The following is a 22,280-nucleotide window of genomic DNA, read 5'->3' as shown; positions in this document are numbered from 1 at the left end:
AATACAAATTTATTGACGAGTCTACCCCTAGCAAATGAAAAAGCTACCAGCTGGCTACATTTTACACAAAGGGGATCCCACTTTAGATAATGGGAAAAACTAGTAAACTAAAAAAAGTCTATAAGCCAATATATTTAGTGAAATCACCCAAAATATAATAAAATAGAAATTGAAAATATTCTATATCAAAACTGCTATGTACAGTAAAAGTTATCATTTACTGCCATCTTATTTACTTTTAACTTCAGTAAACAAACTACAATCATAGGACAGCTATGCTTATTAAACTTTTAGATTTTTATAGAAAGGACATAGATGGAAACTGCTCTTCTTATTTTAACTATTTTATTGCTTCCACTAGTTCAAAGCTGCACGAGATTTGAGTTCTGGAGCTGTTTCATTTCATCAACTGCTATCCTCCTAATGATTTCACTGAAAACAAAAAACCTTGGGGAATAAAAATAAGCACACATTATTTTATCAGTATGCCTTACATTATATGACTGGTATATTGGGGTTAAGAAAATCAGAGGCAGAAATATCAGAAAATGGATTGAGTTTTGCTCCAACAGACTTCACACTGTTTGTAATCTTCCTAACAGCAGAAGAGTTAAAGTATTATTTGTGAGTACTCAAATTTATCTTAAACATATTTTAAAAGAAAACTATCGCTTACATAATTATAACTGTAATGACAGTCTCTTATAGTGTTATAATTAAACTACTTACCAAAGTTCGTTCTGGTTCCCCACCATCTGCCAAACCTGCCTCCATTGTGAAAGAAGATAGTCGTATGCTATTTGGTTCATCAATATGCAATCATCTTATAAATTTGGAAATCCTAAAGAAGAAAATTATACATATTAGGAATTATATACAATTGTAGCAACAGAGAATAAAGCATTAAATAAATTACCAGAAACACAAAAACCAAACCCATTTCCATTAAACAATTCTGACTTACAGAAAACATATGGGACAGAAAGAATAGAAATGCCCCATAAGGTTTCCCAGGCTGTTTGATATCTTTACAGAAATAGAATCACACTATTACCCCATAGAGGGCACCTTCTAGTTAGTAGCTGAATGCATCAGCATCCTCATTAAATAAATTTGGAGAAAATATGTTAGACTAAAGTTAATGAAAAACGGAATAATGGAGAAAATGGATTTGACATTGGCCTTGAAGAATGAGAGTCTTAAAAAAAAGAAAGAACAAGAAATATTCTAAGTGAAGAGATGAAAAAGACATGAGAGGCTGTTCAACATTTGCAACGATACCCAAACCTATTTTTTTATAATTGAGTATTTTATTAGGAGGCCCAGTATTTTATACATATGCACAAGAAAAACAAGAGGCAAAAATTAAAAAAATTAAGGGAAACGTCCATGAAAAAAGATGCGTACATTTCACTACTTTTTCCATCACCATTTTCCTAGTTTATGTTCTCATTATATTTTTCATGGGATACAACCATAGACTGTTAAATGACCCCTTATGGGCACAATGCCTAGTAGTAGTAGTGATTTAATACATATATAATCATTCCATATTTCATTCACATCAGTAGAACTGTACAATTGCTACCATAGTTTCCATTCTTTTTCTACATGGTCTCCCAAATCTCTTCATTATATATATATATATATTTTTTTTCCCATTAGTACACTGGTAAAGACTAGAAAATGTGTGACTATCAAGCATCAGTGAGAATGTGGGGGGGGGGGGGCGGGCGGGAATCCCCGCAGACTTCTGTGATAAGAGTATGTCAGAACAACCCTTTTGGGAAGTCAAGTGAAAATATATTTTGCACTCAGCAACTTCAAGGCTAGGGATTATCTGAAAGACTAGCTAAACCAAATGCACAAATCTATATGCCTAAACTCACCTACCAGAGTCATAAAAATACAAGGAAGAAAGGGGACACATCCTTAATGGCGATCATTAAACAAACAAACAAAAAAACCAGTCTGACATCAAGTTGATGCTAACTCATGGCAACCTCATATGTTTCAGAAGAGAACTGCATTCCATAGGGTTTGCAATGACTCCGATCTTTCAGAAGGAGATCACCAAGTCTTTATTTCAAGGTACCTCTGGATGGATTCAAACCACTAACCTTTCAGTTAGTAGCTGAACACTTAACCATTTGTAAAACTCAGGGATTAAGGGCTTGCTTTAATTTTATTATAAACATGCAACAAAATGTCATACAGCAATTTTTAAAAACATAGCAGACTTATATATGTATACTTTTAATACATGTACTGGGATCAATTTGACCAATAAACAACATCATGATAAATGGAGACGGAAACTGGCAAGAATTTCATTTTACTTGAATTTGCAATAAACACTCATGAAAATAGCAGTCAAGAAATCAATGTACTACATTGGGCAAATGTGCTGCAAGAAACCACTTTAAAGGGTTAAAGAGCAAAGATGTCACTCTGAGGACTAAAGTACACCTGACACAAGTCAGGGTATTTTCAAGAGTTTCAAATAAATCTGCTTTAGTAAAAGTACAGCCATACAACTCTTTAGAAAAAAGAATGGCTGTATGTTTGAAGGTAAAAAAGGGTCCGTAAAAAAGAAAACGACCCTTAGTGAGATGGACTGATACAGAGATTATGGGCTCACACAAACATCTGTGAGGATGCTACAAGACCAGGGCGCGCTTTATTTGTACATAGGTTACAACTGTGGACTCAATGGCACCTAGCAACAACGTGTCACTCATAAACATTTATTGAGCTCACCGATTATGCTCAGTACAAATCAAACTTCTACTAGGAACTGGGAGAAAAATAAGGAGAAAGTAAAAATCACTGTCTTCAGTAGATGACTTAGTCCCTCCCTTTCCTTATAACTCAGGATCATCAGTATGAGTGCCAGCTGTTTGTTTATAGTGTTTAGGGCTATAGTGGTGTTAAGGTCTCTGAAGTATGTATAGACACTATTTTTCCACTGAATGGCAAGTGATATTGACTACATATGAAATATATTTGGAATATCTCATTGTTTATTGAAGGAAAGTAGAAGTCAATGATTCTCTAAGAAGCAGACCTTTGTACACTGTGGCATAAAGTTACCCAGACTTTATTATAATCTTAAACAGGCTTTAAAAAGTTTATATAAAAATTCCATTTTCCTACAAACTTTTTAAAGCTCCCTCATACTTAAAACATAGTAATTTGAATTTTTCATTATGAAAATTATAAACTTGCATTACAAACAAAAACAATCGGACAATTAAAAATGTATCAAGGAAATAAGAATAATGTAAAATTCTACAACCCAGAAAAGAATTTACATGACTAAAAAACCTAGAACAATAATATATCCAAGACAGTTTTAGATACACAAGTTATAAAGTTTATCACCTATGGAAGCAACACAAAAAAAATACTCGAAGCACTCCAAAAAATTAATACAACCCATGTGAAATCCAAGACTGGCAGTTAAGTATTCGAAAAAAATTGTACAAAGAGATTGGAAATTATGTCTTCTCAAACCAGAAAAGCTCAAATAACTTTTTATATTTCCTTTTCTATGGATTCAAATAACTTAGTGTCACCATAGATGTTGTCTAGCCTCACAAAGATATAAGTTCAAACTGTAGGGATATTTTTGTCCATTTGGTCCATCAATAAATTCTAGTGCCAAGAATAGTATCTGACATATTATGTGCACACACAAAAATCCAATGCTAAGAAGTAAAAATTAGGTAGGGAAGCGATATCTAGATGTCACTGAAGTAGGAGGGAATTTTAAATAAATCATCTAGAAAAGCTTTCAAGATGGCTGAGTTAAGATCTGAGCAGCACGAGGGAACAAGTGATCAAATACCTGAGAGTGAACAGAATGAATGGAAATATCTATTTGCTCTCTAAGCCTTTACTCAACTCACACACACAAAAAATTAACATCCAAAGAGAACTTTTCCATGTAAGAGTAAAGAATAAGCACAGAGGCATGATTATATATTATATTTGAGGAATATTAAGAAGACTAGTGGTGGTGTTGTGGAGTTAGGCATTGGGCTGTACACAAGGTCAGTGGTTCAAACCTACCAGCAGCTTCATAGGAGAAAGATGAAGGTAACTCCTATAGAGATTTACAGTCTCAGAAACCCTATATAGCATCCTGAAGAACTGGAATCAATTTGTTCCAATGGGGGTTTTTTTGTTTTTTTATTGTGGCAAGTAGAATAATGAAGTGTGGCGACAATGAGAGCAGAAAATGTAAATCAATACTTCACAGGACAGAAGATTGACTGACTCACTATGAATGAGACAAGTAGCTATTGTTGAAAGGCCAAGAAATAACACAATGCAGGACCACCCTTACTGCTAAGAGAAAAGAAATGAAAAATTAGAAGGTTACTGCTATAACCAGCAAGAGCTCTGATGGGGCCAGTTAAGCCACATATGCAAACAAAGATTGGTCGTTCAAACCTACTAGGTGTTCTACTGGGAAAAGATACAGTAATCTACTTCTGTGAATATTTCTATTGCTGTCAAATTGATTCTTACTCATGGTGACCCTTTCAGGGTTTCAAAAGTTGTAAATCTCCTATGGGATCGGAAAGTTTTATCTTTCTCAGTGAAGTAGCTGCAGGATTTGAACCACTAACTGTAGTAAGCAGTCCAGCTCTTATCAAACAGCGCCACCTTGCTTGAGTTATATCAATACAAAACATAAAACATGCTGCTGTTGATTCCGTACAGGGCAGAGTTGAACTGCCCCATTAGGTTTCCAAGGCTGTAAATCTCTATGAAAGGAAGTCCTGATGGTATAGCGGTTACACATGGGGCTGCTGGACAAAGGGTCAGCAGTTTGAAAACACAAGTCTCTCAGTGGGAGAAAGACTTAGTTTTTCAGCTCCTGTCAAGAGTTAAGTCTCTGAAATCCACATGGCAGCTGTTGGGTTGCTATGAATCAGAACTGACTCAATTGCAGTGAGTTTGAATTTTTTGGAAATCATTGTAGAAGCAGACTGCCTGATCTTTTCCTCTGCAGAGCAACTGGCAGGCTCAAACTAGCCAGTGCTTAACTCATTGCACCACTAAGTCACCATGAAAGCTAAGTGCCCTAAATTCTTTATTTCTGATATCAGGAAATTAAGAGACTATTGTCAATAAACAATTTGTCAGTATTTTCTTTCTTCCTTTTTTAAATTGTAATTTATTGTTTTTTTAGTGAAAGCTTACACAGCAGGTTTTATTCACATTCAATTTCTCTATAGGTTGTTAAGTGGCATTGGTTTACATTCTTCATAACGCATGAACAATTTCATGATTTCTCCTCTGGCTGTTCAATTTCCATTTGTTTAATTTCCCTGCCCTTTAAATTCTCATCTTTGCTTAAAGGGACTTGTTGACTGTTTGTTCTCTTAAATTATCTTATTTTTTAAATGAGCACAGTACTTATGGGAGACATTCATTATTTTTTTAATCAATTTATCTAGCTACAAGGTGACTTAACGAGTTAGTTTTAGTTCAATGTTTGAAGATATCTCAGGGCCACAGTTTCCAGAGCCCTCTAGTCCCAACCAGTCTGGTAGTGATGTTTTGATTTTTAGCAATATGAGATTCTGTTCTATCAGGGTCCACCTATTGTGGGGCCTGAGTAGAACAATAGGTAGTGAGAGCTGTGTACTGTCTAATTCTTCAGTTCTCTGGGTAGATGAGTCCTATTTGTCCTGGAGACTTAATTTCTTTTTGGGACTTTGTTTTCCTTTCTTTTTTGTCTGGCAAGTGTCACTAAGGTTCCTTGACGGGCCAATGTATACTGAATATTCTTAGCCAACACCAAAAGATAAAGGCACCAATTCTTCTTTAGTCTTCCTTACTTATTGTCCAGTTTTCAGCTGTATATGGGCAAAGGTAAGAAGCAAGGGTCAACCCAGTAACTATCTCTCTCTCTCTCTCTCTCTCTCTCTCTCTCTCTCTCTGCTTCTCTTTCTTCCCTCTGCTTTTTCCTGTTGTTCCTCCTGTTTCAGTTTCCAAAACATCTGGAGGTGCTGGCTGCATACATAGACACACAACACCCTTGCCAGTATTTTCTTGGAAGTAAAAGCCTAGGAAAAAAATCCTAGAAGGGAGCTATAGGTTAAATGTATAAACATACTAATTTCTCCTATCTTCAGAGATTAAAGTCAAATGATATTTATATGATAATAAATCTAGGAATAGGAAAACATATTCTTTACAATTAACAGTTCTTAAAGACAAACTTACCAGCAGTATCCTTTGAGGAGCAGAATGAAGGAAAAGATATTCTCAGTCATTTAATTTTAAAAAACATATGTTGTGTCCTTAACAAAAACAACAGAACTTTAACGTCTTTTTCTGTAAAAGAATCCATTGCAACACAACCCAAACAGCTAATTTCTTGGAAGTGCTAAACTAAAGCTAGAAACTTGCATCCTCATTTAAGCATAATTACTAGTTGAATTCAAAAGGTACCTTTTGTTATCAGTTGGGGAACTGGTGCCGTACAGGCTCCACTAAAAGTAGGAACTAAGTTCTGCGAGAAAGTAATTTAAAAATTAATCTGTATTTCATGTGCAAATTGTTACTCAGTCACAGAGAAAAGAATGTACACGTAGTAACCAAGACTGACTGAATACATGCAAGTCATTTAATTCTAACAACCTTATGGTGCTGTTTTGAATGATAGCTGCTTCCCACACCTCTGAAGACAGCAACAAGTCAAGTTTGATTAGCTTGTGGCTTTCCATCTTACGGGATTCCCCCAGATGTCTTTGTTTTGTTTTGTTAGATACATCTCTGGGTGCTTCAAAAAGTTTGTGGAAAAATTACATTCTTCCATGTATTTTTTGAAACCTCTTTGTATGTAATGCAAAGAAAGACTCTCAAAAGCAAAGATGAATATCACTGAACATACCTACTTTTAAAGACTCAGATTCAATCATTTCAATTTCTCTGCTGATTTATATAGGGTCACTATGGGTCATGATTGATTTCATGGTAGTGTTTGGTTGATTTGTGCTTTTTTAAAGAACACTTGGGATTACCTAATCTGACTAATTTACAGTATTAGTGTATATGACATTAAATGCTAAAACACAGCCAAATGCAATGAGAAATTAATTATAAAAATGTGAGTTTCTATACTGCAAGCTAGATTTTGAGAGAGAAAAATGAAGTAAATTGTTTGTTTACACGTTTATAATTTTGGCTTTCACCTAAATTATTATAAAACAGTATTGCATATATGCTTCTCTAAAACCAAACTCACTGCCATCAACCTATGCCAACTCATAGCAACCCTATAGAACACGTTAGAACTGCCCCTGTGAGTTTCCAAGACTGTAAGTTTAGGCGTAGAAACCCCCATCCTCTCCAATATAATTCTCTAAGGTATGAAAATTGTCGTTTTGGTCCCTATAAATTATTTTAGTGTAGTGATTATATGTTGGGCTGCTAACTGCAAAGTCAGCAGTTCAAAACCTCATACCCACTGCTTATGGGGCCTTTTATTCCCGTAAGCAGGTACAGTCTTGGAAACTTTAAGGGGCAATTCTATCCTCATCTATAAGATCAGCATTGACTCTATGGCAGTGAGTGAGTGATAAACGATGTTAAGATATCCTCCACTTCAAAAATAACAATAATGAATTCCTTCATCCCCATAGCGATGTTGTTGCTGCTGGTGATGACGAAAGACTGGAAGGCAGGCTGGACACCACAACAGAATCAGGGGATTGATTTTTTTCCCCATTCCATTCTACCTAAGGAAGAACTATGCCATTTTATTACTTATTTTCTGTATAGGTTAAACCTTTTTGATCTCTCATTTCCTTCATGACTTCTTTTTCTGGTGTTTGATTTTTCTCTTACGTGAACCATTTCAATTCCTTTATATTTTCCTTTTCCATTTATTCCATTTCCTTTTCTGTTCATTTTCTAGATATTGTCTTTGTGGTTATTGTTAGGTAGCTTAGCCTAGGGAATTGGGAAGTCCATTTACGCATGCCCAGGAGCACCAGCAAAGGAAAAAGCAAACTTCCAGCACCTCACCCTAGCCTATGATTTAACCTGGAAAGATGTCATGATCATACTAGGGGAGACCATGACGGATTTTGAGAAAGAGCGTGTGCTCAAAGGTGCCAGAAAGTTTGCAGAGGAGTTACATGTGATGAATGAAAAATACCCTGTAGGGGAAACTGCTGTACCCTTCACAGACCCTGCGTGGAGTCACAGTGAGCCTCAGCACAAGTGGGCATGGGAACATTTCCTGATGTGCATCACGGGTGGACTAAAGTCAGGCAGGCAAAAGGCCATTAATTATGCCAAGGTGACAGCGATTCACCAGGGACCTATTGAGTCTCCTGTAAGCTTCTTAGAGAGGCTAAAGGAAGCCCTAAAGAATCATACAGCTGTAGATATTGATTCCTATGAGGGGCAAGTCCTGCTCAAGGACAAATTCCTCACACAGGCTGCACAGGACATTCGCGAAAAAGTCCAAAAACTAGTGCAAAGGCCTGAAGGAGCTACCCTGGAGGAGATGGTTGCTTGTGCCAACACGGTTTTTTTTTTAATAGGGAGCAGGAAAGCGAGGCTCGAGCCAGGGAGAAGGAGAAAAGAAAGGGCATTAGGCATGCCCAGGTATTAGCTGCACTCAATAGCAGATGCCCGTCGAATGCCTCCCAGGTTACCCAGACTTTTGAACCAGGTACCAAATGCTATATTTGCCGGCGATTGGGTCATTGGGCTAGAAACTGCCTTAACCAGAACAAGTCTCCTCAGACACCATGCATCCATTGCAAGCAGACTGGCCACTGGGCTGGTCTCTGTCCTAAGACCCAAAACCTGGAGGGGAGGCACCCACAGGCCAGCTGGCACCTGACATTGGAGGAGGAAGATTGAAGGCACCTGGTCTGGACAGTCCAGCAGCAAGAGCTTCCTAGTGATACCTGAATATCCTGCTCCTCTCATAGGTCGAGACCTGCTGTCCAAACTGCACACCTGCAGTCATCCAGGTCCCTCTACAGCTTCCAGTTGTTCCTCACAGTGGAGGAGCCTCAAATTCCCCCCACAGGAACCGTGGGAACAAACAATACTCCTGTGAGCCACTGAATGGTCTGAGGATGATATTTCATCGCCACCCCTGGACAGATAAGTCTACCTCAAACCCCTCACAGCCTTTAGGCCAGTGAATACCTTTCCTCTGTTCCTGTGTTTACAATGACCAAAGTCTGTGACACTAACCTAACTTCAAGGGCACTGCCACCTTACAATCTTACCCATGTCTCACTTAATCTGTTCACCTGTTGTTTGTTTGTTTGTTTTCCAGTTCTCAGGTTACAAAGGCCTCTAAACCAAGTGTGCCAACTGCAGGACCACCGCCTCCTAAACCCACCTCGACCTTATTTATCTATCCTGGGCTCTTAATGGACAACCCCTTCTAATAGAGTAGGATGGGCATGGACCCAAAACCCCACTACACCCCTTTGTCAGCAGGAAGCAGCTAGAGATGTCGTCCAGTACCCCCAAAGATTTGGGTCCATATCTCTTCAGGGGGGAATGTTAGGTAGCTTAGCCTAGGGAATTGGGAAGTCCATTTACGCATGCCCAGGGGAGCCAGCAAAGGAAAAAGCTGGATTTTCCCGCCAGTGGACCCGGAGGGGCGTTACACCTGGAGCAGCCCACCAGGGCCAGGTGACTGCAATTCAGCCCATGGGATCAACCTGGGGTCGTTCACCACGCCTCCCCTGGGAACCCTTGAAAAGGCAGGGACCGGAAGGGAGAGGGGCTTGTTTTGCTTGGTGGTCTGGTCGTCTTCTTGGGAGGAGAGAGATCCTTGCGTGACCAGGGGCAGTCTCTGCCAGGCCGCATGGTCAGAGGAATCCTATGGGTGCCGCGTAAAACCTGAAGCTTCTTTTAACTCTCATTAAATTCACTTGGATCACGAGCCCGGCTTCGGCGTGAAATCTTTCTCGCGCGAAGCCAAGGACTGAGGTTGGAATCTAGCCCAGAGAAAGAGACCTAACAGTTATCATATTACATATAACAAAATATCTGAAAAATAAAAAGAGCAGAAATTCTTATCAGCCCATATTAGACAGGGCAAAATGATGAACTGAGTAAAAGGCTCCCCATTACTTCCTCAGCAACTAATCCACTGCACAACAAATAAGAACAAGCCCAGACTGACATTTCAGAAATCCAGAAGGCAGCTGAGGTCCTGGAGAATGGGGTGAGTCTATAGAGGATATATAGGATGGCATAAAAGCTGGGAGAATCTACCTACTTATATCAGAAGCACTCACTGCTTGCAAGCATTTTAGTCATGGCTTGATTTTAACCCAAACACGGACAGAGAAAAGGAGTTAATCTGAGGAGGTTGTAGCCTAATTTTCTTTTAAGGTTGTGAAAAGTGGCCATGGGAGTCTAAGGGCTGCATAACCAAGAGGGGTGAAGGGAGGCTGTGGCACTATAAGTAAGTGCTGTTAAATCTGGCTAAAGCCCAAGACAGACATTAGGCCCAATGACTGGGGAGAGGGCGGGGGCAAGGAAAATAGCGAAGGCAACAGGGTAAAGAAAATACTTCAGAGTTGGGTACAGTGGGTGAGCCTGTGCCTGGGCACCCATGAAGGAAAGACACAGAGCTCCTCATCTTTGCCAGAGGAAAAGTCTAGTTCCCCAATTTATATCAGCACGGAACTGCTAGGCTCCAAGTCCCTTTCCCAGGCATGCTATTGACTTCTACAGATATGCATATTGAATCAGCACTGAAAGAAACCTAAGGCCAACATTGCCCTCTAGTGCTTAACAAGAGAAGATATCAAGCTTGCTAGCATTGGATAATTCTGACTCATTAAGTGCAACCCTGTGAGGTTCAGTGGAATTGCTGTGTGGGGTTCCCAGGGCTGTGCGTGTTGTGGAGGCAAGCTGCCACATCTTTGTCCTACAGTGTATGGCGGGTACAGGGCCTAGCCTTTCGGTTGGCAGCCAGACTTGATTTCTGCACCACCAGGGTATTCAATCAGGAAAAAGTTTCCACGACACAAGATTACTGAATTTAAAGTAAAAAGAAAGAGATAATGAAATAGCCCAAGATCACAAAAATTAGTAAAATTCACAAAATCAGAGAAGAAGGATCAGTCAAAAGCATGAAATGGAAAAGAGGAAATTTCTCCTATGTAGGACAGAATTTTAAAGAGAGAAAGAACTACTGAATTGAAAAAAAAATAACTGAATTATAAAAAGCAAGAGAACATTCAGTCATAGAGTCAAATAGACAAAAATTAGAATAAATGAACTAGGAAAAAATAACTGACTTATCAATATACAAAAGAATAAAACAAAAGAATGTGAAATTGAACATCAAAAATTTTGGAACCCCAGAGCAATGTGACAACAATAAAGATAAATATTATTTTTCAAGAGAAAAACTTCCCAGATCTGAACAGTGTACCAAGCCTACAAATATAGGAAACATACACTTGAATTAGAAGAGACACAAAAATATCAACTCTGTGTGTGCCATTGCCTAATAAAATTCTTGAAAACTGAAAATAAGAAGATAATTCTGAAAGCAGCAAGAAAAAAAAAAGCAAGACAGCATATCAAGGGGGCTTCACAAGAATCAGTGTGGACTTCTCCCCAGGAAGTCTAGAAGGCCAGAAGACAATGGTGCAACATATAAAACAATGAAAGAAAACAACTGTCAACCAAGAATTTTCTGTCCAACAAAGTTGTCATTCAAAAATGAGGAAGAAATCAAGACATTCCAAAACACAACGAAGCTCTGGGAACTAGCCAACACCAGATCAATTTTACAACTATTAACTCCAAGAGAACTCTAAAAGAAAAGTCAAGAACATTAAACAAATGCTAATTTTTATACACAGGGGAGTAAAATAAGCTAGAGATGGAGATCTTAAAATAATAGTTATTTTAAAATGTGCAAACATAAAGACTGTGCATGCGATATTTTCAGGGCATAAATCCAATAATTTCACAAACAATATGAAATCAAGTTTGTAAAATATAAGTACAAAATAAAGATATCAAAAAAAGTTGTACTCTGATGTTAATGGACATACACTAACAGAAATCGGGGTGGGATAAACATATCAGAAATAGATTTATTATGTTAGGTTGTATGTTAACTATGTATATGTTGAATTTTGTTGTAATTGTGAATTGTATGTTAACATGAAATAACCACTAAGAAACTACCAAGAAGAAACATTCAGAAGTAAAGAAAAAAGGGGCTCATCACAAGAAAGCAGCTAAGTACAAACAAAAACAAAAGTAAAACTAAAAACAAAGGTAGCACAAAAAGAGCTTAAAAATGAAACAGCAGCTTTTCCCACCCCCTGTAGAGCCAGTCTGTGGCGATCCGCGGACGCTGCTCTCTTTTCCGCAGGATGGGGTTTGTTAAAGTTGTCAAGAACAAGGCCTACTTCAAGAGATACCAAGTGAAATTTAGAAGACGACGAGAGGGCAAAATTGATTATTATGCTCGAAAACGCTTGGTAATCCAAGATAAAAATAAGTACAATACACCCAAATACAGGATGATAGTTCGTGTAACTAACAGGGATATCATCTGCCAGATCGCTTATGCCCGTATCGAAGGGGACATGATTGTCTGTGCAGCGTATGCTCACGAACTTCCCAAGTACGGTGTGAAAGTCGGCCTGACCAATTACGCTGCAGCATATTGTACTGGCCTGCTGCTGGCCCGCAGGCTTCTTAATAGGTTTGGCATGGACAAAATCTATGAAGGCCAAGTGGAGGTAACTGGAGATGAATACAATGTGGAAAGCATTGATGGTCAACCTGGTGCCTTCACCTGCTATCTGGATGCCGGCCTTGCCAGGACCACCACTGGAAATAAAGTGTTTGGGGCTCTGAAGGGGGCTGTGGACGGAGGCTTGTCTATCCCTCATAGTACCAAGCGATTCCCTGGTTATGATTCAGAAAGCAAGGAATTCAATGCAGAGGTGCATCGAAAACACATCCTGGGTCAGAACGTCGCCGACTACATGCGCTACCTAATGGAAGAGGATGAAGATGCTTACAAGAAACAGTTCTCTCAATACATAAAGAACAACGTGACTCCTGACATGATGGAGGAGATGTACAAGAAAGCACATGCCACTATACGAGAGAACCCGGTCTATGAGAAGAAGCCCAAGAGAGATGTGAAGAAGAAAAGGTGGAATCGTCCCAAGATGTCTCTTGCCCAGAAGAAAGATCGGGTAGCTCAGAAGAAGGCAAGCTTCCTCAGAGCTCAGGAGCGGGTTGCAGAGAGCTAAGCCAAACCATAATTTTCCATGAGGATTTATTACATAAATACAATAAACTATTTCAAGCAGCAAAAAAAAATGAAACAGCAAAATGAATGAGATAGACACTTCTTTTTCAGTATTGGCTTTAATAGTAAATGACCTAAGTGCACCATGCAAAGGGGAGAGCCATAATGGATTGAAAACATGACGATCTATATCCTTTTAGTATCTACAAAAAGCACATCTTAGGCATAAGAGCACAAACATCCCGAAGATAAAGGTGTAGAAAAAATATTCCATGCAACTAATGAGCAAAAAAGTAATCATGCTGATATCAGATAAAATAGACTGTAGATAAAAATCTATTACAAAAGTTAAGAAGGACACTACATAATGATAAAAGGATCAATTCAGAAAAAAAGATATACCTACATTACTAACTAACAATGCACCAAAATACGTACGGCAAATTGTAAAACAAGAAGATATAGGCAATTCCACAACTAACAGGAGACTTCAACACACCATTTTCAAGACAGAACACCTAAAAAGAAGACTACACTAAGGATATTGGGTACTTAAATAAAACCATTAACCAACTGGACCTGACAGATCAGAATAATCCACATCCTTCTCAAGAGCCAATGGATCATTTTCCAGAGTAGATTATATACTAGGACACTAAACAAGGCTCAAGATATTAAAATCATAGAAAGCATCTTCTCTTAATATAACAGTAGGAAACTATAAATCAATTGGCAAAAAATAAGGGAAAAATCCATGGAAACTAAATAATTACATCACTAAAAAATACTGAGCAGCAGAAAAATTAATAAGTGAAATAAAAAATCCCTAGAATAAACTAAAAATGAACATACAACACATCAAAATCATTGGGGCACAGCAAAAGCAATACTCCAAAAATTAATAGCTGTAAATTCCTACATTAAAAAAGATCTTCCAAAACAAATTTAAACTGACAATTTGAACAAATATAGAAAGAGCAAAAGAGACCAAAAGTTACCGTGAAAAAAAGGGAAAATAACAATCAGGAAAAGAATAAATGAATACAAAAAGAATCGACAAAAGCAAGAGTTGGCTCTTTCTAAACCACTAGACTAGTGTGACAAACGGAAAAAGCAGAAGAGGTAAATAACCAAATTGAGAAATAAAATTGGTGACATTACAATGGATCCAATAAAAGTACACATCATAACTATTATGAAAAACTATACTAGAACACAACCTTGATGAAACAGACAAATTTTGGAAAACACAAACCTACCCAAACTAACAAAAAGAGAAAAAGAAATATTTTAAATATCCATTCATCAAAGAAGACATTTCAAGATCTAGCTCTAAGTACAATGCTATTTGTCATGGGATAATTCTAAGACATATACAAGGAAATTCATTCTTTACAGCTATTCCTCAAATTTAATTGAAAACTTCTACCAATGTATTCAGTCTGAAATTCACCAAATAACTATTGATGGTTAGAACGCAAAGTTGAAGCCAAAGAAGAAACAACAGCAGTTGGAAAATATGGCCTTCGTGACAGAAATGAAGCTGGAGATCACATGATAGAATTTTGCAAGATCTACAACTTTTTCATCATAAATGCCTTTTTCAACAACACAAAATACAACTACATCAACTTGACTGAATCTGTGGGAAGATGATGATGGAGACACTCAATATCAGCAGCTAAAGCCAGGCCTGTGACTGATTGTGGAATACACCATTGATTGCTCATATGTTCAGATTGAAACAAAAAATTAAAACAAGTCCACAAAAGCCAAAATGTTTCCTGGAGGTATACCCCACCTGAATTTCAAGTACATCTCAAGAACAAATTTGATGAAGTGAAAACTAATGACAGAAGACCTGATGAGCTATACATCAATAACATCAAGCTTGGAAAAAGCAAAAGGTCATTAAGAAGATAAGAAAGATTAGCTTGTATGCTGAAGAGACTCTGAAACTTGCTTTTAATCAGAAAGTAGCTAAGGAAAATGGAAGAAATAATGATGTGAAAGAGCTGAACAGAAAATTTAAAAGGTCAGCTCAAGACAAAGTAAAATATTATGATGAAATGTGCTGACCTAGATTTAGAAAACTGGCAAGGATAACATGCTCAGCATATCCTGAACTAAAACGACTCAGACCCATAGTGATATGGGGGACAATACTGGAGACACAGAGCAGGAAATGTGCCTGATCTGACCCCACCCCCACAGAACAGCAAGGGGAGCAAAGCAACAAAGTCCCTGTGGAATCACAAAAATAGACTCTGGAGCTAGGGAACGGCACCCCATCAGACTCAACTGGAAAACACTCATTAAGGTCAACAAACATACCTGGAACTATTTACAGGCTTTTCTTTTTTTGCTGTTGTTTTATTGTTTTTTGCTGTTATGTTTTCCTTTGTCTTGTTTTTGTGCTCATTATTGCCTCTGCCAGTCTATCTAGGTAAGATAGGCAGGATACACAATCCGGAGGTGAAAATAACAGGACCAACGGTTCTGGAGGTACCCAGGAGAGGGGGAGGTGAGGGAAATGAAGAGTGTTACCAACAAACCCAGGGACAAGGGAAGTGATCTAAAACCAATGGCAAGCAGGTTATGGGATGCCTAGTGGGGCTAGATCAAGGGCAATGTAACCGGGAGGAATTATTAAAACCCGAATGAAGGCCGAACATCATAGTGGGACAAGAGGAAAGTAAAAGGAAATAAAGGAAAAAACTAGGAGGCAAAGGACATTTATAAAGGGCTAAATACAGGCATGTATATATGTAAATGCATTTATATATGATAGAGAAATAGATCTATATATTTATTTGCTAAGTATTAAGGCAGCAGATAGACATACGGCCTCTACTCAAGTACTCCCTCAACATGAGAACACTTTGTTCTAATAAACCGGCATCCAGTGATGATCCCCTTCCCTAACAGGGTTGCTGAGGACAAAATGGGTGCACAAGTAAATGTGAAGAAAACTGATGGTGCTCCGCTATCAATAGATATAGCATCTGGGGTCTTAAAGGCTTGAAGATAAATAAGTGGCCATCTAGTTGAGAAGCAACAAAGCCCACACAGAAAAAGCACACCAACCTGTGTGACCATGAGGTGCTGATGGGATCAAGTATCAGGCATCGAAAACTCAAAACAAAAAAATCCTATCGATGTGAATGAGGGGGAGGGTGGAGTAGAGACCTAAAGTCCATCTGTAGACAATTGGACTTCCCCTTACGGAAGGATCACGGGTAAGAGATAAGCCATTCAGGGTGCAGTATATCACCGATGAAACATACTTACAACTTTCCTCTAGTTCTTTAATGCTTGCTCCCCACAGCCCCCCCACAACACAACACACCCCCTACCTCCACACTACCATGACCCAAATTCTACCTTAAAAAGCCAGCTAGATCAGAGCAGGTACACTGGTACAGATAAGATCTTGCAACACAGGGAATTCAGGACAGATAAAACCCCTCAGGACTAATAATGAGAGCAGTGATACTAGGAGGGAAGGGGAATGTGGGGTGAGAAAAGGGGACTAGATCACAATGATTGTTAAATGACCCACTCCCAGGGAGGTGGACAACAGAAAAGTGGGTGAAGGAAACAGCGGTAGGTGTAAGACATGAAAAAAATTTTAATAAATTATGAAGGGCTCATGAGGGAGGAAGGAGAGTGGAGGGGGGAAATGAGCTGATACCAAGGGCTCAAGTAGAAAGAGTTTGAAAATGATGGCAACATATGTACAAATGTGGTTGACATAATCAATGTATTTATGGATTGTGGTAAAAGCTGTTTAAGAGCCCCTAATAAAATGATTAAAAAGAAGAACTTAAGAAAAAGTTCAAGCCTCGAATTGATATATTGAAAGAGCTGCAGCCAAAATATTGAACAATGCAGGAAGCATCAAAAATAAATGGGAATACTCAGTCATTGTACCAAAAAGAACTAGTCCACAATCAACCATTTCAAGAGTTAGCAAGAACCATTGAGAAAGAAGTGGAATAGAATTGATAACTCAGAATTAAACCCATCCATTTAGAGACAAATGATTTCTGATTAAAGGATCAAAAAACATTCAATGGATCAGAAATTTTCTCTTTAATAAAAGGTGCTAGCAGAGATGGATAAACACCTATAGAAAAATGAAAGAGGGCCAATACCTCACATCAGACACAAAATATAATTCAAAATGGAACAAAGATCTAAGTGTCTATATTGTCTGATGAATGGAAAACAAATTGTGATAAATATATACAAAGGAATACTATACAACTGTTGTACATGAACTGGACAAGAACAACTCAGATTCTGGTAAAAAGCAAAATAGTTTATTGGAAAGGGATAGGAAGGAAAGAGACGACGTACGTAGGGACCAGCTCTCTGAACAGAGAGAGAGTAGCCCCATTTGCTTACAGACTTAGACTTTTATGGGGTGGGGTAAACAATGGGGCTTTGCAGCTGTGCAAGCAAACAAGAACAGAAGCAGAACTTGCGGTTAGTTTTAACATTCTTGAAATTTTTCTGGGATCAGGGTGGGCGCCCTGCTTCCCAGAACTTATAACAGCTGTTAATCTCTGATAAATGACGGGTGGGAGAGACTTCTGGGAATTTCCACAGGTTGGTTACAAAATGGAAGCCGCTACAAAATGGTTTCACTTAGGCTAACTATCACACAACCATAAGGGAAGAAATGGCTAATTTGTGAACTGTGACATGGATCGGAAGGCATGATGCTAGTTCACTTCAATAAGTCAAGCATATAAAAACAAAATTTACTTTTTTATAAGAAAATAAGTACAGAAAACAGCACAGAGAAAGACATATATGACTTGCCCATCTTTCTTTACCCTGTTCCAACATCAATTGTTCCTCTTTGGGTGTTCTACCTCTATGCTGGGTTCGGTAACCTACTGCCATGGCCACACAGAACTCAGTCAAAACTCACAATTAAGCCACTTTATTGTTAATAGGTTGCCACAAGTCAGTAAACAGGATGGACACAGTCCTTGGTCTACATCAACATCTCTCTTTAGGTAGCAGCCAAGTCTTTCTCTGGTCCTCAGCTTTGGCCCCAGCCTCCATGCACAAAGAAGCCAGCAGCTATTTCCTTCACAGTTTTTTTCTTCTAGGTGCTGTTCCTCTGTTCTTTCTGCTTTGGAGATGGCACTTATACACAAAAGACCGGCTTCTCTTGAAGCATACTATATCAGGAATGACACAAAGGGTGTGACTTTGTTCACACCCTTTACTAGAATTGAAACCTTAATTCCACTTGAATCCTTTACATTAGCATAACAGAGAGCTCCCTCAGAAATGGAATTATAGCCACAGGCATAGAGTCCAGAATTTGTAATACATCACAGTGAATCTTGGCTCTGTCATTGCCATGGAGTTGATTGTGACTCATAGCTATCCTATAGGACAGGGAAGATTGCCCATGGCTGTACTTCCTCCAAGACAGATCTATTTGTTCTTTTGTTCCATGGTACTTTCCATATTCTTTACCAACACCATAATTCAAATGCATCCTTCTTCTCCAGTCTTCCTTAGTCATTGTCTAACTTTTACAAGAAATGACTGAAAATAACATGACTGGGGCTAGGCCCACTTTAGTCTTCAAAGTGACATCTTTACTCATTAACACTTTAAATAGGTCTTGTACAACAAGTATGCCCACATGATATGCCATTAATTTTTTGACTGGTACTTCCATGAGTTTTGAATATCGACTCAAGTAAAATGAAATCTTGGACAACTTCAATCTTTTATCAACTTATCATGACGGCCTCTATTGGTCCAGTTTAGAGGAGTTTTGTTTACATTGAGCTGTAATGCATTCTGAGGGCTGCATTCTTCAAACTTTGTTGGTAAGTGTTCCATGTGCTCTTCTTCATAAAACCCAGCTTCTCAGACTATCTGTTCAGTGTACAGATTAAATAAGTATGGTGAAAATACACAATTCTAACACATACCTTTCCTGATTTTAATCTACAGTCTCACCTTGCTATGTTCAAGTGACTCCTTCTTGGTCTATGCATGTTTCTCATGAGCACAATTTAAGTGTTCTGGAATTCTCATTGTCTACAATGGTTTATGATGATTATAGTTTGTTATGATTCACACAGTCTAATGCATTTGTATGGTGAATAAAACATAAATACACATCTTTCTGCTATTCTCTCCCTCTAGCCAAGATCCATCTGATGTCAGCAAAAATATAATATATTCTCAGAGGACAGCACTGAATCTGTAGCTCCGGGACAGGGATATGTATGATCAGAGCACACGGGAGCAAATGAAGGGGGAGGAAGAGTGGAGCACATCCTGACCCACCAAACACTGAGGATGATATTCCTGCTCAGAGCAGTCAATCCACACAGAGGACCATATGGCTGACCCCACTATGAGACATGACATCCCTCACTGACCCATAGCCCTACAGGGGACAACCCTGGAGACACAGTGTGGGATTCCACCTGATCTGATTCCAACACACCCAGGCAAAACACTAAAGGCGTGCAACAGAACAGTAAAGAGCAACAAAGTTCCCAGGGAATAACGAAACAGACTTTGGGGTCAGGGCTTAGCACCCCTATAGACCCTACTAGAAAACGCTCCTAAAGGTCAACAAACAGTCCTTGAACTAACTACAAGCTTTTCTTTCTTATTGTTGTGTTTATTTTTGTTTTTCGGCATTAGCTTGTTGTTATTGTTTTGTTTTATTTCATTGCTTGGTTTTGCTCTGTCTTGTTTTTGTGCATGTTATAATCTCCGCAGGTCTAAATAAAATAGGCTGTATGAACAATCTGGAGGAGAAAACAATGGGACCAACAGTTCTGGGGGGACATGGAAGAGGGGGAGGTGGGGGGAAAGGTATTGGTGTTAACAAACCCAGGGACAAGGGTACAACAAGTGACCCAAATTGGTGATAAGGAGGTGTAGGAGGCCTGGCAGGGCATGTCCAAGGGTAATGTAACCAAGAGGAATTACTGAAACCCAAATGAAGGCTGAGATGATACTGGGACAAGAGGAAATCAAAGGAAATAGAGGAAAGAGCTAGGAGGCAAAGGGCATTTATAGAGGTCTAAATAAAGGCATGAACATATGTAAATATATTTATATATGAGGATGTGGAAATAGATCTATGTGCATATACTTATAGGTTTAGTATTAAAGTAGCAGATCGACATTGTGCCTCTACTCAAGTAATCCCTCAATGCAAGAATACTTGGTTCTATTAAACTGGCATTCCATGATGCTCACCTTCCCAACACAATTGTTGAAGACAAAACGGGTGAATAAGCAAATGTGGCGAAGAAAGCTGATAGTGCCCAGCTATCAAAAGATATAGTGTCTGGAGTCTTAAAGGCTTGAAGGTAAATAAGCAGCCATCTATCTCAGAAGTAACAAAACCCACATGGAAGAAGCACACCAGCCTGTGCGATCATGAGGTGTCAAAGGGATCAGGTATCAGGCATCATCAGAACAAAAAATCACTTCATTGTGAATGAGGGGGGAGTGCAGGGTAGAGACGCAAAGCCCATCTGTAGGCAACTGGACATGCCCTTACGGAAGGGCCAAGGGGAGGAGATGAGCTAGTCTAGGTGCAGTGTAGCAATGATGAACATACAACTTTCCTCTAGTCCCTAAATGCTTCTGCCCACCCTACCCCCCACCAACTATCATGATCCCAATTCTACCTTACAAATATGGCTAGACCAGAGGATGTACACTGGTACAGATAGGAACTGGTAACACAGGAAGTCCAGGGTGGATGATCCTTTCAGGACCAGAGGGGAGAGTTGCGATACCAGAAGGGTGGAGGGAGGGTGGGGTGGAAAGGGGGAACCGATTACAAGGAGCTACATATAACTTCCTCCCTGGGGGAGGAACAACAACAAAAAAAACGGGTGAAGGGAGATGGTGGGCAGCGCAAGATATGACAAAATAACAATTTATAAATTTTCTGGGGTTTATGAGGGATGGGGGAGAAAAGAGGGAGGGGGAAAAAGAGGAGCTGATGCCAGGGGCTTAAGTGGAGAGCAAATGTTTTGAGAATAATGAAGGCAATGGATATACAAATGTGCTTTACACAATTGATGTATGTATGGATTGTGATAAGAGTTGTATGAGTCCCTAATAAAATGATTTTTAAAAAACACAAAACAACAAAAAAGTATCATGTACTCTGACTTTTTCCGAACCCCACTTGGATTTCTGGCAGTTCCCTGTCAATGTATTGCTGCAACCTTTTTCATATTATCTACAGCAACATTTTACTTGAGTAACATTAATGATATTATTGGCTAATTTATCTACTCTGTTGATTCACCTTTCTTTGAAATGGGAACAAACATGGGTCTCTTCTAATCAGCTGGATAGATTGCAATATTCAAAATTTCTTGACATAATTGACTGCCCACTTCCAGCACTGCATAAATTATTATCATTAAATTCTAATTAGTATTCTAGCAATCCTGGGAGGCTTTTTTGTTAATGGCTTCAGTGCAACTTAAACTTACTTCTACCCTCCAGACCATCAGTTGTCTTGGTATGCTTGAGCGCTGACTGACTACTTTAGCACAGCGACTGTGTATTCCCTCCATCTTCTTTACATGCTTCTTGCACCGTTTGGCTTTTTTGCCCATAAAATCATTCAATATTACAACTCAAAGCTTGAATTTTGTTTTTCAGTTCTTTAATCTTGGGATATTCTAAATGTGTTCTTCCCTTTTTACTTTCTAATGCCAGGTCTCTCAATATATTATTTTAATATTTTATTTCATCTTCTCAAGCTGCCTTTTAATTTTATTTCTGCTCAGCTCTTTCACTTCATCATTCCTTCTATGACTCCATGTTCAAGTGCAGGTCTCAGAATCTCTTTTGATACCCACTTTGGCCTTTCTTTTTCCTTGTATTATTTTTAGTGACCTTTTTTACTTCATATATGTTGTTCTAGATGTCCTCCTACAGCTCATCAAGC

General features: G+C 38.7%; 1 protein-coding gene and 1 pseudogene across 6 annotated transcripts in view; one reads left to right on the top strand and one right to left on the bottom strand.

Moving 5' to 3' along the window:
• Positions 1-22,280, bottom strand: part of OSBPL8 (oxysterol binding protein like 8) — a 200,135-nt gene that overhangs the window by 123,316 nt on the left and 54,539 nt on the right. For 4 of the 6 annotated variants that reach the window (XM_075551253.1, XM_075551254.1, XM_075551255.1 and 1 more), the window contains one exon: positions 730-841. In XM_075551253.1, the coding sequence (XP_075407368.1) occupies positions 730-774 (45 nt within the window). In that variant the 5' untranslated portion in view covers positions 775-841. Of the gene's footprint in view, positions 1-729; positions 842-22,280 lie in introns of those variants that run through there. The other 2 variants (XM_075551256.1, XM_075551257.1) reach the window with 1 other exon arrangement.
• LOC142449914 (large ribosomal subunit protein uL18 pseudogene) lies at positions 12,374-13,356 on the top strand (annotated as a pseudogene).

Source organism: Tenrec ecaudatus, chromosome 6 (assembly GCF_050624435.1).
Source record: "Tenrec ecaudatus isolate mTenEca1 chromosome 6, mTenEca1.hap1, whole genome shotgun sequence".
In the NCBI taxonomy this organism is placed as follows: domain Eukaryota; kingdom Metazoa; phylum Chordata; class Mammalia; order Afrosoricida; family Tenrecidae; genus Tenrec; species Tenrec ecaudatus.
The sequence above is the reverse complement of the archived record's forward strand: the minus strand, read 5'-3'. Positions and strand labels throughout refer to the sequence as shown.